The 18,600-nt window shown below is 29.1% G+C and overlaps 1 protein-coding gene across 1 annotated transcript in view; it reads left to right on the top strand.

Annotated features, from left to right (window-relative positions):
* The first annotated feature begins 771 nt into the window (after positions 1 to 771).
* The window catches only part of Cad96Ca (tyrosine kinase receptor Cad96Ca), a 157,565-nt gene continuing 139,736 nt past the window's right edge, over positions 772 to 18,600 (top strand). The window contains exon 1 of the mRNA XM_085949207.1: positions 772 to 1,580. Coding sequence (XP_085805333.1) covers positions 1,436 to 1,580 — 145 coding nt within the window. The 5' untranslated portion in view covers positions 772 to 1,435. The remainder of the gene's footprint in view (positions 1,581 to 18,600) is intronic.

The following is an 18,600-nucleotide window of genomic DNA, read 5'->3' as shown; positions in this document are numbered from 1 at the left end:
ATTACATCGCTTGTTGGTTTCTTTGTCCGATTGTTTATTGTTTTGTGTTAATATTCTTCTCACAAGCACACTATGTCAATTTAAATAAAATATAATTTTATTTTATCTTCTTATTTTTGTGTCATATTAACTCATATAGTAATGCCATGCATTTGAATAATTTTTTCCTGTTTGTCATTACTTCGACCAAAGATAATGTAGTGTTGAGTTTAAAACTATCGGGTCTTTTTGTTCTTTTATTACCTAATATGTTTAATTTTAAGTGTTTTCGTAAGCAGCAATATTAATTTTGCCATCGCAAAATATTTAACTCCCTGTTTATCAAATATTACTCATTTAGATTAACCGCAATACAGACAACTAAGTATGTCAGACAAAATAATTTTGATTCATATTAGGAACGAATCGATTCAAGTGTCAAGCGACCGCAAAATTTTAAATTCGTGTACCTAAAAAAACACAAAAATATTAAAAACAAATAAAATGAAAAAAGTACATCGGCAATGTCACGAGACGCCCTATGTTACCTTGTGCACCTTGGCAGTCGAGACCAAAACATTCATTAAGACTTTAATTTTAAAACTCGTTACCAGTTGTTAAAGTTAGGTTTCTTTAAATTGCTTCGCTATAGACTTTATGTTGTGCGCTATTAAAGGTCATTTTTGTATGTCGGTGATTGTTATAATAGCCGGTTTTTGATCAAAAGTTGCCTCAAGATTTCCCGTTGTCAGTTCGAGGCGCGAAAGAGAGGGCACTTTGTTTTGCGGTCTCAGTATAGCTCGGTCGTGAGTTGAATCAGGCGGCCGTTCACTGCGCATGCGCGATCGCCGTTTCCGGGATACTTTTGGTCCATTTTTGAAAAGTATACTTTTTTAAATTTAGAATCGGAAACAAAATATTCCGCGGCAAATCCGCGACGCTGAAAATGTGCATAGAAAATGGCTAATAGTGACGCGATACAGTTGTGAAATCGGAGCAAATTGAAGTCAATTAGCTGAATTTCAACCTAACCTCACCACGCGAATTGAAACAATCGTGAACACAGAACTACATTTGCTTTTAATTGACATATATATTAACAGTTTTCAACAATTTAGTACCATTTAAATAACTGAAATGTAGTGATTATTGTAGAAAAGTATAAATGATACTACGTGAAAGTTGTCTTAGACATGAACGCGCGTGTCAGGAAACCCGAAATTGTTAACAATTTATTAGTGCGTACCAACTTATAGTGAAGTAAAATCATACAAGTGTTAGCTGAATCAAAAGTGTTCATTAAAATTTTTAAAAGAAATATACATCGTTATACATAAGTTTTTGTGTAGTGATTTTTAGTTCAGTGTGATAAGTATACAGCTACATGCAAAGTGCTTTTGTTTTATTTATTCGTGTCAGTGTTTGATTACAAAGTCTGTCATGTTTTGTTTCAACAATGCCCTGGTTTTGTGACGAAGATTCAAGGAAAAGTGCTGGCGAGATGTCTTGTACGAGACATTCGTGTCTCACGAATTTTGCGAGGAAAAACCCGATTTCATACTTCGTATTATGCATTCTGTGGATAAATCTCATACTAAAAGGTAAATGTTTGCTCGAAATGTATTGTGAAATTTTTCAGGCGTGACGTGGTTTTGCTTTGACAGTGTTTTTATGTAATTAACTTTTCACTTTTTAGATCCGGGAGTTTGCAGATATGTGTTTAGTTTGCATATTTATCTAATACTTACCTATCTATATATTATTAATTTAATGAACGAATAATACATATAAATTGAAAATAAAAAATAGCGTTATACGTTCACCAAATGACATATAACTCATTATAAAAAAATAGGGGTAAATGTGCCGCAGAGGTGGCCATGAGATTTTACAACTTTCTTTTTAGATCAAACCTAACCTAATCTAACTTACCCCAATCTAATATTACCATAATCGTAGTTTGAGATAATGGTGCATCAAGATGTATGAAAATTTCAAATTTTCAATTAACGATTATTGGATCGAAAAGCCGATGCGCTGACAGAAAAAAGGTATTTATTATAATTGTCTACATGGAATAAACTTACTGTTTTCGTAAAAAAATGTAAAAGGTCATGGCTACCTCTGCGGCACAATTACCAAAATAAGTTACACAATGAAAACATAAAAATATTGGGTACCTACCTATATTTATTATTAAAAAAATATAAGTATGTATAACACAATAAAAAAATGAAATAATAGTCAAGTTGGCTAAATATACAATATTTTAATTAAATACATCTTCCCACTCTTTATGGTCATTTCGTCATGGGTGAGGATCGTGAGTATCACGAAATGAAGTCATCTTCTAACCGAATCAGGCTCTTCACCCCTCACGGTCCTCTGCTACTCTCAGGGATCAGTAATCGTCTACACTTGGTCACTCCAACACACCAACGCTATTCCTCAGCTCTAGCTTTTCTAGAGGCTGTTCAAAACCACCAGTTCCTCCAGTATCTAGTCCGCGCTAAATAATGTATCAAAAAAAAACGGCTGAGTGCATTTCAGAAACATTTTTGAGACCAGAAAATCCTCCAAATCCTACTCTCACGCAAGCAAAATATATCAATATCCAAAGCGGTTTGGTTGAACACAGTTTTTTTGCATCTAATTGACATAATCGATAGCAGAATAGTTCTACAACTTAAGAGAAGACACAACAGATATAATAATTTATAATTTTATTATTTATGGTTAATATTAGATAGTTATCAATGATACACATATCAATACTATAATGAATATTGGGGGTTTTATTTCCACCATGGATAAGTAAATAAATATGTTCTTATTTTTTTCCGACCATGCTCGATCCTAATAGTATCATATGAGCCTCCACAGGGTGCAGGTTTGTATTAACAGATTTTGTTTTTACGAGAAATGGATGTCAGCCACTTGCTCAACCTATTAGGTACATACTCTGACTCATGCACAAATTGAAAAACAATGTATATTTTGCCAGTCCCAGGATTCGAAGCTAGGACCCATGATGCTGTAGGCCGATGCTTAAACCGCTCGACTATCGTAAGCGTAAATAATATGTGCCCAAACAAAAACGTTTTCTCATTTATGAACAGAATAAAGGCATATCAAGTGTCAATACAGATTACCGTGAAAAGTTTAATAAATCTATTGTGAACCCTCTTCACCATAGCGAATAACTGTCAAAAATCAAAATGGTAAATCAAGTAAATTTTAAATAACATAAAATATATTATCCAATACCACGCTAAAAATATTATAGTCAATTGAATAGATAACGATCATTATGAAAAAAAATCCATAAAATGATACACTACAATTCGCAACAACTGTGTTTCTTTTAATATTATTTTAGACTATTTTAATTAGATTAACCTATTTTATTATTACTTCTAACAATAAAATAAAAATTAAAGTACGTGTAGGTACTTATATCCATTCATATTAATTAAAAAAGAAGGAATTCTTGCACACAATAATTTATAAATAGTATTAATTCTACATTTCATATTATTAATGCAGTAAATGCCAGCAGTAAGCTTCATCTCACTTAAAAATAAAGGATTCTTTTATCTTTCTCTAATGATACATAATTATTTTATATACTAGGTACTAAACCTAGGTAAACCCGAGTGCATAAAGATACAAATACACAAAGAAGTTCTTCATTTCATAATAATATAATATATCGTGATCGCAATTTTTTGTATTAATTATTTTGTATAATTTATTATCTATTTTTACATGTTCATAAAATTCGAATGGCAATCTTTGTAGGAGAGAGGTTAGTTAGTTTCTTTCTAGTCTGAGTAGTCAATTGAGTTTCGATCCTTTTGGTTGGCTTAATTAATAATTATTATTTTCGTCACTTTGATTTATTAATAAAATATTTTAGTATAAGGCACTGGGGAACGAGTATTAATACTTATCTACCAATTGCTGAATACAAAATTTAAACATATGTTTCACCTTATTCGCCATGTTAGAATATGTGTACGATGGAGCTAACTGCTAAAGTGTAGGCAAAATGTAAATACACTAATATCTCGCTTTACGGTCGAGATACGTTCCTGAAAATATGGCTATAGGCACAATGAATCATACATATATTATATTTCCATAAAACTTATAACATTTTGATAAGATCGATCCTAATAATATTAGAAAATCTTCTAAAATATACACTAAAGTAGGATGTTTATTCCTCCATAGAAATCGGGTAGCTTTTTTGATAATTCTTTCAAGGTTAGCTGTCAGCAGTGTAGTTACTGTCTCGTATGATTTATAAAATTTTATGATTCAGGTGTTCATGACTTTTTATTATTCTACATCCGGTCCAAATTTCCATCTTAAACTCTTTATTTGCCTAACGTTATGAATATTATATAATATAAATCAAAAAGTATTTTTATTTGCAGTAACTATATCAAAAAACTGATGAAAATAAGTCTACATGGTTGAAAAAGACTGATATAGTGAAATACACCTAAAAATAAGGTCGATTCGTGAGGTATAAATAATATTAGTAAATACCATATTAAATTTATCAGTTATTTTATTTATATTTATAATATTATTATAAATTTATTTTATAGGCATTCGTTAGTTTGTAATTACAAATAATGATCGATGAAATCCAGATGATCTATTGGAGACTGGTCAAAAACAAGAGGCCTGGTTTCATTTTTGAAGCAATCGATTGTGAATTTGATGTTTCCCCTCGAGCCATAGGAGTAGGTTTAATATGATATGAGAAACCGGTCCCTATTATAATATTGTATCGTAAGTATAATACACAGTATTATTGTTCTAGTTTGCAATGCGCATTAATATTGTGGAGTAATAAATTATATTTTGATATTGTAATGTATATAATAATTTTAATATGAATATTAGAGATTAATATCAAATATGGTTTCTATTATGGTATATATTTTGATAATATTCATCCGAGAAAATAAAAGCAAAAAAATATTTCATAAGTCAAGGATATGACGAATACTAATTAGGTAAATTATTTAATAATTAAGAATGAATAATAACAAAGCAAATGTCTAATTAAATATAAATAACATGACGTGCATTTAAACGCATGTAAATGACTTCTGACACAAGGTCCATCCATGGACTGAAACCGTATGCGGCTTAGAACCGTGTACCATACTAAGTTTATCTTTTCTGTTCATGGAAATATATTTTCACAAACCATATTATAAGCATCTGATCGTATCCGTTTATACTATACACTTACACTTACAAATTAAGTGAACATATATTTTCATGAACAAAAATCATAAGTTTAGTATGGTACACGGTTCTAAGCCGCATACGGTTTTAATCCATTGATGGCCTCACAGTTTATAACTGTTCGTAAAGGAAAAATTACTTTTTAGATTTTACATCAATAATTATCGTAAATCTTTTGGTATTTTTCAGAAGGCATTACCTATTTTATTTTGATCCACTGTTTACGTCTTTACTACCCGGAATTTATTTATCAACTTTCATATTAATATGAATTTAATCTTGAATCTCGATTAGCCAAATATAAATAAATGACACATTAGGTTTAACTAAAATAACACCATGGAAATTGAAAATTACAGTAGATTAACAGCCATTCGTTCATATTAATTTACCTATACGTTAATTACGGAGAGTATATTAATGGTTGAATACTTTGGTCTTTAATAATATATACAATATTATGACGTGCACACTTTTAAAGACATTTATCATTATTATTGAAGCGTCCAAAAGTACTTCAATTTTTATACGAACAATTTTTACAGTTAGTATCTACATCGCGTTTTTATAAGTATTTTACTACCTTACTTGGGTGCTATCTGTCCGTCAACGGCTTTTTAGAGTATTTTCCGTATCTATATTGACTTGCAATTCAGTACAAGACTGTTATTGCGGTTTCAATACGTTTTATTTTAATTTGAAAGCCGTTGATATGAAACCTTCACCAATATAACTAATAATTTTGTTTTTTAATAAAATATAGCTACTTTCGAAATACTTACTGAGATTTTTGAATTTAAACATACGTGCCAATATCGATCGTCGAACGTTTATCAATGAACAAATCATCAAAATATAATATTATGCAGCCGTCTATTTTTTGTATTACAATGCTAATTAAATGGAAGAAATGCCGGTATTTTATCAAAAATGTAGTATTATAATATCATAAACGATTTACGTCAAAATTTTACAAAATATATTATAATGCTATAATTATGTACCATGTCCGATATCTAATGCACCTAGATATACTTTTGTGTGGCATTTCATTTTGTCATTTTATTGAAATATATATAATTATCTGTACATTTTAAAAATAAATAAAAATTTATCTCACTTCACAGTTCACACTCTTATTAATCTCTTTTATGCTTCGAACTTGCATTTGTATGAGCAATCCAGTCGATATGTTGCAAGGTGGGCGTAACAATACAACGTATACAAACGTATACAAACACGTATACAAACGTATACAAACACGTATTTTTAATGTTACATCAAATTGGAAAAATATTATATAGCTGATATTAACACGTATTTCTTGTAAAAATAACTGTTGAGATAATTGCCTCTTTGTGGGTCGGCGATGATCCACATTGGAGTGTAGAGCTAATGAACAAAACTTATACTTGTGTGAATACATATTATTATAGATACCTACTCACTTACATAAGTACTGTTTTATTCTCTCGCTAGTGAGGCATCTTTGTTTCATTGCCAATGGATGCCATGTAATAAAAACTTATTTTTTAGGCCTTGGCTTTTAAAGATGAACTTCTACTTCCTCTTGAATAGGTTAAACGTGCCGGAGGTAATTTTTCAAATTAAAAAGTAATTACAATGTACATAATGACACAGTGATGGATGATTACGTAAAAAAATATACGTACATAATTATGTTATATACCAACAGAGATTCAGATTTCGGGAATATGAAGTTTATAATAACTGTAAATATTTACAAGGTAAGAGTTTTCGTTTGAAGAATTTAAGTTCTACACCTTTCTTCACCATGGACTACTTACTAATATGTCACTATTGACTAAGATTATTAAATTTATTAACTCTATAATAATTTATTTTATACAGTTGATACGACCACTGTGTGTAATGAATGTGACTATTATTTCTCTCTAAAATATATGGCTTTTAAGCAAATAAATTTTACCTGTCTGTCCCACCGTGCATTCATTTATAATTTTCCATTCCCACTTATATTAAAATCACATCGATGTAATAACAGTATTTCAATAATCCCATGAATGACCGAGAATTTCATCTTAATTTCTATAAAAATTTAGTATTCACATTTTCATTCAATTTTCTCACATACTTAATAATCCACACAAATAATAATTCGCCGTTATAATTTCGTTAGGTTTTACGACATCCGTGTCCGTATCCGTGATCCGCGTATGATGATTGATAATTGGAATGGAGATGGCAACATAGTTTTAGATAATCAAAGTTACTCTAAGCACATTAAAACATGGTACGAATCTATAATATAATTGTATGTTTTTTTGTCAGATAGAAAAAGGCATTGGATTTGTAAGTTGGTCATTCATGTAAGCTTTATGTTGGTAGGTATACTCAATTCACGATGTAATTTAAAATTATCCTAGATTCTGGAATCTGGTTAACTTGAAGTACCGATATGATAGATTGAGATATAGATTCCATTATTTTAAACTTATTTATGTTGACCTAAATTCACATGAGGAATAAAAATATTTTATATTAATTTGTGAAATTATTTATGGTTTGGAATATTTTGAATATTTACGTACAATAATGATATTTCAGTGATAAATTGATGAATTAATAGGATAGCTTTGATAGATCAAAGGTTAACGAAATAATAAGGTAAACATAATATGTACATATATAATTTAGAAAAGCACTTTCTGAGAGAGTATATTATAACCAATAGAAAAAAACTTTTTTTTGAAAAAAGTAAGCCACCCTGGACGGGAATCGAACGCTGCATCTCCCGGGTATACGCCCCATTCGTCGCATTTAACCAATATGCTACGGCGTGACATATTAATTGCGACAAATTTTGACTATTGGTCAATTTTAAAACCTATTCATCAGCGCTCTTCCAAATCAAGCTACTTTGTAATATACTCTCTCAGAAAGTGCTTTTCTAAATTATATATGTTCAATAATCAGAATGATATATTCTTAAATATTGTGAATTATTCGTTGAATAAAAGAGATAGTTAATTGTAAACATATTATGTCTTGTATAAATTCGGTCACATATGGGAATTGAAGGAAATGGAAAGTCGATAATCTAGCAAAATATTACCAATCAATGGATTTTAGAATGTTTAGGCTGGAATGAGCCAATAAAAAAATGTAGTAAAACATGTGAATAAATTTCTCCTTCTTCTTCGACATTGTCCGATCTTAATAGGATCATATATGGGCCTCCACAGAGTGGAGGTTTGTATTAACCGATTTTGTTTTTACGAGAAATGGATGTCAGCCACTTACTCAACCTATTAGGTCCATACTCCGAGTCATACAAAAAAAAACAATATGTGTACTCGTCAAACCCAGGCCGCGCGGCTAACATGGGGTAAATTCTATAAGGCATTCCTAGATTAGCAGCAATGCATTATATCCATACTACCTTCCTTATACCCGGAGCTCTGGTTTTTCAAGTCGAATCCGAGTAGAAATGAGTCCAAACTGATATTGAGACTAAGATCGGGCTACACAATGGATGACATATTTGATGTCCTAAAGAGGATGAGTAAGTTTTAGCCCTGCGATGAATGTGATGTCCATGAGGATATTGCACACATAGTCATTTTTAATGAAATAGTGTATATCTGCAACTTGTAGATGTCCAGAGTTAAATAATGTGCCCTGGGAATTGGAGAAGATGGAATAGTTCGATAAACTTGTAATTATTGTAAGAAATTTAGGGTCTGAATAACGGATCCTCACTTGCGGGAAGGTTCGCAGTCAACGGCCTCAGTCAAATTATATTAAAGATCTTTATTGTAAAATTGGATTCCACTAATTAATTATCAATGCAAATAATTATTTATAAATATGTATTATTTGTTGTACAAAAATGATCATTATACAAAAATATTCTTATATTAATTGTTATGATGAAGAATGTATTGACTAAGTCATTTGATATAAATAACTACTCATTACTAATTCAATTAACAAAAGTTCAACTTTCTCTTAAAATATTGAAGATTTGGAAATGCTAAGTACTTCAGTACCTTCTCACTACCTTATTTTTAAATAGAACATCAAGAGACGATAACAGTACTTCGTCGACGTTACGTCTTTCTTAGTTTCTCCTTTTAAATATTCCGAAACTTTTATCTTCGCGATATTGTCTGAGACACAAGGCTCCCAACTTTGAAAACAAGTGATTTTTGATGTTTTCAAACAACCATAAAATAAATTTCATCAAAACAAGATGAAGATATCGTTATTCTAATGGTACGATAGTCTAAATCAGCGGAAACAAATAAGTTGGCATATCATTTATATCATATCAATAAGTATGGCATATCAATAAGTCAATAAATTCCTGCAATAGAGCGAGTGTAGTGATATTATAGAATAGAGATGAACTGACGAATCATTCATTAAATATAATTTGCTGAAATTTTACGATAAATGTATTTCAATTAATGTAAACGTATATAAAACATTATTAGCGATGACCAAGTGAATTGAGATAATGCTTAACGATCATTCCTTATAAAAATAATATATTTTATACTGGCGAGGTCTATATACACCACTTGGGAGTTTATTAGTTTTTAACTTTTTTCTTAATAATTACTATCAAGGGGCTCCGCCTCCCCCTGATCCTCTCTTCAAGCACCATGGTCGAGCTTCTCTTCTCCATTTAAAATCCGCGTAAAACGATAACACAATGCAATACTATTTAAGTTACATTATCTCGAAAAGTAAATGGAGGACACGGTGGGTCAATGAGGATGCACAGGATTACATGCTTCAGATAAGCAAATAAATAAGTTTTTTAAAGAAAGTTGTGTATTGACCAAATTTATTAGAATGAATTATCATCATAAATTATTAGCACCTGTGTATCGAATTTTAAGTCTCGGTAATCAGAAAAAATGGATGAAAATTGAGCGTGACAGAAAAACTGAACAGAAAAATAAAGAAACATTATAGGTATTATCAAGAAATCTCGCACAGAGATATTTTATTTATGCATAGAATGTCACTCGTGAATTCACCAGGAGAACTTCTTACGTTAATCTGTCGGCAAAATTCAAAGACTGAAGCGTCTTCGCTTTGTAAAATTTAAGATTAAGTGTATAGTCTAAAAGCTTTTAAATTTAAATCTGTGATCGAAAAATCTTTGGTGAATATTGCATCATCGTGATATTATCTCATAAGCAGGGGTAACATTATATAAGACTTCAATAATATTATTTAGTGTTTATACATATTATTTTTTTTAATTGAAAATTATAATATAGGTATAACCTTCCAATACAATTTTATTACAGGACATGAACAACGATTATGTTACTAATATTGAATAGGTGCCATATTTATGTTAACGTCATACATGTTATAGCAATATTGAAAATATACACATGTTTTGTTTTACACAGTGATATAAATAAATCTATATAAAAATGATATATAATTACAATTTTCGTAATTATTTCTGAACAGTGCATAATGTACATATACCTAAATTTCCTAAAAATTCTTTCATAAATCATAATTTTATCTCAGTGCACCCATCTTTATTAAATCTCAGACCACAAAATTTTAATTTTTGCTACAATCTGCATTAGCATGCAATTTGAGATGAATATAAAAGTTACTTACAATTTCTGTTTCTAAGCCTCGGGAAACAAGTCTTTAGAGGTTGTATAAATAAACAGTTTCTAAAAATTAATGCTTGTTGCCCAATCCACTGAATTCTGTATTTGGATGAAATATTTATTTATTGAAATACTACTACTAAATTAATTGTTAGATGCGAGATTTGAACACAAACAAAAGGCTTAGGGGCCAATTGGTTTGGCACTCCACCACCATGAGTAATAAAACCTTTGTTACTGAAAACAATTTTGTATTAATATGTCTATATATTTTATATGAATATTAATTAAACCTTCAAGCAATAGCATCTTGTCATATTATTTTATTTTATTTATAAAAAAATCTGTTCAAAAAATTCTTTTAATATATTATGTGGGTATTATAATATTCCAACACCTACTCAAGCAAAAGGCGGAGGCTTCGAGATTTGATTAATTTTGTGTGATAAAGCATCCCATATAAATTTAATAATTTCTTCTTAAAATATATTTAAATTTGTGATGAAACAATTTAAATAAAATCGCACTTGTATAAAGAAGTTTATTAATATTCATATATATTAAATGGTGGTAAAATTTGAGTTAACAGCGTTATTAAGTCAAAAATCTACGTAAAATAAAACAATAATCATTCGGTTTTTACGAAGTTGATAACAGAACAAGTATTTAGAAGTAAAACTCAATGATTCAAAAAATTAATTTGAAGTAGGTACCTACCTACATATGAGAAATTATAATTTTTTTTATTAGGTTAAGAATATTGCGTACATGACATTAAATCGTCAGCTGACTGGAATTGACAACATTATAAATTGGCAATACAACTCGATTACCTTAGTTAATAAACAACAATAATAGAGTCGTGAGAGTTTGTTATACGGAGGAATCGCTGTGGTGTTCTTTTTCCTGCATCCACTTCTTTAGATTTACATTTTGTATTGTTATGATCACGTAAAATGGAGAAAAACCTATTTGAATACTGTTTATTGATAGGCAAGTTAAAATATATAAAATCAGATTACAGACTGATAATTAATAATAATATTAAATGGTAAATATTACTACGCATTATAATATTATATTATATTCTTGTGAGCAATAACATAGAAATTGCATTTAGGTATGTAATATGATGAAAAAAAGATTTATCTTGCCTTTACATAAATTGTTGAAAATCTTCAAACTCATTGAACGTATACAGAGACTTTGTAGGTACCCACGTTTTAATATTGATAAAGTTTTGTCAAAATTCCTTTCATATTCGTAACATTGTCATATTACTTAATTATTAACTTTTTGCTTAGCTGAAATATTTTTGTATAACATATTTGAATTCTTTCAAAGATATTCAGCGTTTACTTGGCGTTTAGCCATGTTCTATAAAAATCTTATAGGATGATAATATGAACGTAGCAGGTAGCGTATAGGTACCTACACTACAGTGGTAATAATTGGTGGAGGTAAACTGTTGAAATTCGGCATCAATACTGCGCACACTAAACTTTGTTAGCCATACATACAGGGCCGGCACGTCCATATAGGCAAACTAGGCAACCGCCTAGGGCACAAAACATAAGGGGGCACATAAATGGAGAACTAAAATTAATTTCCGAGAAAAGAAGGCGAGAAAAATTAAATTTTAAGTAATTTTCTGTTATCATGTCTATTTTTTTTGTTAAATGTGCATTTTTGTTTATTATTTGGTTACAAATTCTTTTTTTATTTAAATTAAACTGTATATTTGAAACTGAAAAATAAAGAGTTTATAATTTTCTTATTATTTTACTCTTATGTGTGTGCGTGTTTTATGATAATTTTTTAAATACAATTTTTTGGAAGAGACTAATATTATTTTATTAATAGGTGTCTATTATATTATGTATAATGATCCCTAAATGTTTTTTTTTATTATTTCGAAAAAAATGAGACTATTTGTTAAAAAGGGGGCACGCATATAAACGTTGCCAATGGCACCAAATAACCTTGCGCCGGCGCTGCATACATAATTATTAATAATAACCATTTCTTTTAACTCCTTACATGTAAATTACCCATCTATACTTCCTCTCTTTTAACTCCTTACATGTAAATTATCCATCTATACTTCCTCTCTTTAGTATCTTTGTAACTGTAACTTAGAAACTTTTATCACCTACCGTTTCCCATATTACATAGGTAATTCCTTTCTCCCTCTCTTCCCTCTCCCCTCATTGCACTGATAATACTTATTACCTGTATTATATTATAAAGTCATACATAACATTTACTTCTACCTACGTACAAATTGATAGAGTTTACAATATTATGTGCCTACGAAATGAGTGTTATATTAAATCATTTTTAAATGCGGATGATACTAATTAATATATTATATATTATTATACATGTATTTAAACGTATATATAATCAAATTTAATTTACTAAAATGAATTATCGTCATATTTCTACACCAGTATCGATAATAGATTTATTTACTTTTGGTTAAAAATAATTGGTTATAATTTTATTTTAGCATACTTAGTTATTAAGTGGCATAATATTATGCCTTGTTCAGAGTGTTATTTCTTACAATTAAGTTTGGTAACGAAATTGTGGGTCGTCTTCCTGTTCTGTACTACACCCATAAATCTATAGGCATGTTGACGTCGTTGAGGTCATATAGGTAAGAACGTTTCCTTCTGTAGGGAACTTACAGGTCCCCATTGTGAAAAATATGTACGTACTACTTTTCTGTATGTATAAGTAGTACTTACTTACTCGTAGTTTGATATCAATACATTATTTTGATGATATTTTTTACCTCGGCATCTTTGTGTTGATGACGTAGTCGTTCAATGAGTTCGGAATTTTATCTCACCTGATATTGAATGACTTTGTAGCATTCGATTCATAGCTATTGTGAAAGCAATATTGATATTTCATTCAGATATATTTAGAGTCAATATTATATCACGGGCCGATCTTATATCATTTTACATTTTACAAATTTTGAAGCCACGCAGTTCAAATTAAAAAAAAATATTACGATGATAATGAGAGATGGAAAAAACAAATAAATAAAACTAGAATTATTGTTATCTGCATTACGCACTAAACAAAGTTATAAATAAGTAATTACATTTTGAAGTGGTTCCTTAAAATAGTGGGGAACATTTTAAAAAGCACGAAAAAGATTTGTTGGAAGAATTTATTGCGTCATACTCTAGCTATTTGGTAGACTTCAATCATAATAATTAATTGTGAAGATGACATTACAGATTGTATATGCTAGATATTTTCTTTTGGAGTAGTAAAAAGTATGGTATTAGGCACCAACATAATAGAAGGTTCTTAAGGCAAGCTTTGTCTCTTGTTTTATATAAAGCATAATCCTAAATTATGAATGCCACCGTAATATTCTTAATAATTAAGCAGATTTATATAATATTTTGTAGGTAGACAAAAAGACTGATTGTAATGCTCGTAGTATTTATTATTCATGTATTATGATATGCGATACCTGCAAGCAATTATAGGAGGGCATTCAATTTAACAGTCTCCTTTCTGTAAATGTGACGAAATTGAAACCACTGAGTATATTATTCAGATCTAAAACCTGTATGTCGTCCCTGGGGGGATTTATTTATAATGCACTTTCATCGATTGAGACTCTCCTGATACCTCTCTATTGAGTACTATTAAACTGTATGGTGATCTGGGTTGATACCTTTCATTTTGATTCAGTGCTTACCTATGTACATCTTATCTTCTACACTGTCACCATTTAAGTGAATGAAAAATAACGTTCGATTAAGATACATATATTGTGCCTAAATAATAATAATTATAGTATAAAAGTATACCTAGTAAATAATGTGTACATTGACCCTTCAAGAATAATTTACTAAACGTTGTATTTTAATGACATTGGCAAAACTTTCAGTAGAGGTGGGTATTTAGAAACGTCGTAAATAATTATTATTATATTTGTCAAAGCAGTAAAATATGTCAAAAGAAATAATGAAAATCAGTTAACGAGGTTTTCGTTTTAATAAATAAGTCATTTACTTTTGTATGACTATATTTTACTTTATAACCTTTGTCAAAAACAGATAAATTCAAAGTTAAGCTAAATATAAAGTATTTTTAATTATCCATAATAGAGAGAAATAAATTACGCACCTGAGTAATTTTATATAATCCATAGTCACTGACATTTTATAAATAACTGTACAGAGAGGTAAGTAGTTAGAAATTTATTAAAAATCAAATATTTTTTTTTCGTAGTATCTTTTCTTAGTCATTGATTGCGGTAATCTTATTCTGATTCTTCCACAGATCAAACTTTTTAAATTTATGAACATAAATAAGTCTGGAAAATAATGTGGATAAGTACCCAAAGAGAAGCTTCCTTCATGCAATTTTTTCATTGAGATGATCGTGTTGTGGGATTACTTACGCGCTATCCTGTAGAAGAGTGGTTTGCTGATTTTCCTTTAACTCGTCTTTAAACGATTCAATAACGCTGCATAATATAATAGATAGGTTTCTGTTATTGTCTTTTATTTTCTAATTACCAATCATAATGATTTCTTGGCAATATAAAATATTGTGATTATTAACTTTCCAGACGAAAAAACCGACTTCTTTACCAGTTAATTGTATCCATTGTTGTGACTGGTGCAAATACTTTGGTGAATAGTGCTTAATACAAGTTCCGTAAATAGTCACAAATTATTTTTAAAAGTTTTTCTGATTGCGATTATGTATTGCCAATTGCTGCGCTGAAATGTTGATTCAAGTGGGTTTCTAGTCGATAGTCCACAATCGCAGCACCCATCGCGCAGATATTTTTTTCGTATCTATTTTTACATGATTAATATTGTGCAATCGTTAATTTTATTCTCAGTTCTAGCTATCTTCGTATCATAATATAATATGCACTTTTAGGTCTTTCACGTGGTATCGAAATTGGGCGGTTGGAGAGAGACTTATCTTTGGTCCCTTTGAACTTCATTTGCTTCAAATAAAGTATATATATGCGATTGTAAATGTATTCAAATGAAATGCTTTATGATGGCACGTTAACTATGTCTCAGATATGACTGAATTTTTGACAAAAGTCGTTTGGAGAATGAAACTTAAAGAATAATACTGAATAGAATACTTTATAAATTTTGGCGCCATCTCACTGAAATTAAAAATAAGCTATAATAATAACTAGGTACCATACTTTATAAAATACCCATATAAGTAAATATTTTTTACACACACTTGTGAAAAGGGGTAAGTACTTGATATATGAATAATACTAAGTGTGAGAGGAATTTATTGTAAGTAATTATTTATTGTTTGTTTCTTTGGATAATTTATACCGTTCGGATAGATATTTATTTGGGTTTTAGTATCAATTTTTCAGTTTTTTTGTGTTTCAATACATATACTATAAATAATAATTGTTTAAAAAATAAAAAAAGCCAAAAAAGTTTTTGCCTCATACAGTAAGATCGCAATCTAAAGTCACTGAACAATATGTGTCTACCATGTTATTTTGTGTGGCATTTTCTTTTTGTGTAGATAAATCACCAGGCTTACCAACCTACGTGTTTTTTTTTTAAATTAATTTATTGACACCTTATGGAGATATTTCAGAAGCAAACTTTCATTCACAACCATTCAGCTAACATATTTACCCAAAGTATGGTAATATAACCTCCTCGTGATATTTGGAAAATATTGATCAAATGAGATTACAATGATATAAATATATCTGCATATCTTAATTTATGAATATAAAATTTTCATGAACCTAATTAACTGTCAATTCATAGTGGAAATCTGTATATCTAATTCAGTACAAAAATGTGTTGTAGTAAAATTATTAACCTAATCACTATTTTTAAATTGTGTCAATTATCATCAATGAGCGTGTGTGATAGATTAGGAAAAAAATATTATTAATAAACAAGTCGAAACATCATTCGTATGGTAAAATTGTATCCAAGAAAAGATTCCAATTGTTGATTTCATTTATTGGAGAAATCATAAAAGTAATCTAATCATGATAATTTATTAGTCCAAGATTAGAGTTATTAATCGAAAAGAAAAAAATTCTTCATTAAAACAATAATCGCGCAAGCATTTTTTAGTTTACTGAACTAAGTAGGTATCCAACTAAGTACTTTCGTATTGAAGATTCTATTAGTTCAAAAAAATAGAGTTCGGTTATAATAATCAATTTAAACCATTATATTTACATAAGAAAAAAAACAAAGGATACATCATAACAACCGAAGATAAGATAAATCAATAAGTGTGATTTTAATTACTAATATATGAAAATAAATGTGGTACCTACTTGCATGTGAATCTATAGTACATAATATATATGGCATGGTCAAAGATGAACAATTTTATTTAGTGTCGACTTCACGATCATAGATAGCATGAGTTTAGGCACTTTTGATACAATATTATGAATTAGATAAGACAATGCTTCGGACGAGAAGCCAGTACTTTATGCATTGGACTATTTTGTTAACATTAACCGCATGCCTGTCCTTTTATTAATTCACTTAATATGTAACTACACCATTAAATTGATTATTATACTATTACATAACTTTATTAAAAATAGTTTTTTTTACCGGTAAAAAGGATTATTTATTAAAGTTATAATAATCCTAAAATGCTCTTACTGTAATGATAAAGGCGAGTGAGAATATTTTATTAGCATATTATAATATTAATCTTTTTGACGTGAAATTGTGCGTAGGTAACAGAAGCGGTATTGAGATGAATAAATGATTATTACAATTTGCCTAGGTGCCAGAATTATTTGCAAAGTTATATAATTTACCGTAGTGACGTCACAAAATGACGAGGTCATTTGCTAGTACCACTGGTTCTATATCCGTATACAAAACATACGTCTACAAAGACAACATCATAATATTTATCAAAGATTAGATCTTTAATAAGTTTGTGACTTATTTTATTAATGAATCGAAGGCCATTCAATTTGGTTGTTTTCTTTGTGAATTCGTATAGGTATTTTATTTTGATTTGAAGTATTTGATTACACACATAATATTATAATATGTCTTGACATACAATTTAATAATTTAAAAAAAAATATTTATTCTTTGATTATTGTATAACAAATAATTAAGTTGGGATATTTTATTATTTAATAGATCATGAACAAGAGAACAAATTGCATTAAGAATTATACGGTTAAATAGAAATTCGGTTTTTTTTCTTCAATATTTTTACAATGAAATAGTGTGTTTTTGTATAAATACTGCCAATGTTAAAAACGTCGATGGCACTTTGTAAATGGTTAGCGATAAAGATTAAATAGGAATAAAAAAAACAAAAGAGAAATATTATTAAGGTATAATGTTTCACTTTTTAATAATATGTAGGTTATTTTAATTAACTAGGTATCAAATATGAAAATGACGTATACCTACGTGTTAGTTAAAATAAAAAAGAGGACTTAGCTAAGTGAGTACCTACTCATTATTAAGTTACGGTAGATTGTGTTAGATATTGGTTTATTTAAAAATAAATAAATGACCTCATATTGTGTATATAATAATAATATATATTTTAACTATAAATTATTTTGTCTTGGTAAAATAAATTATTTCTTGCATAAGTTTTTCATCAGGTAGTATTTTTAAATCTGTGAAGTGTTTTTTTTTTTTTATTAAATTATATTCAAGTAACC

The sequence above is a fragment of the Rhyacophila brunnea genome, unplaced genomic scaffold (assembly GCF_057557595.1).
Source record: "Rhyacophila brunnea isolate RB1 unplaced genomic scaffold, BYU_Rbru_1.0 scaffold_10, whole genome shotgun sequence".
NCBI lineage: Eukaryota > Metazoa > Arthropoda > Insecta > Trichoptera > Rhyacophilidae > Rhyacophila > Rhyacophila brunnea.
This window is presented reverse-complemented; position numbering and strand designations above follow the sequence as displayed.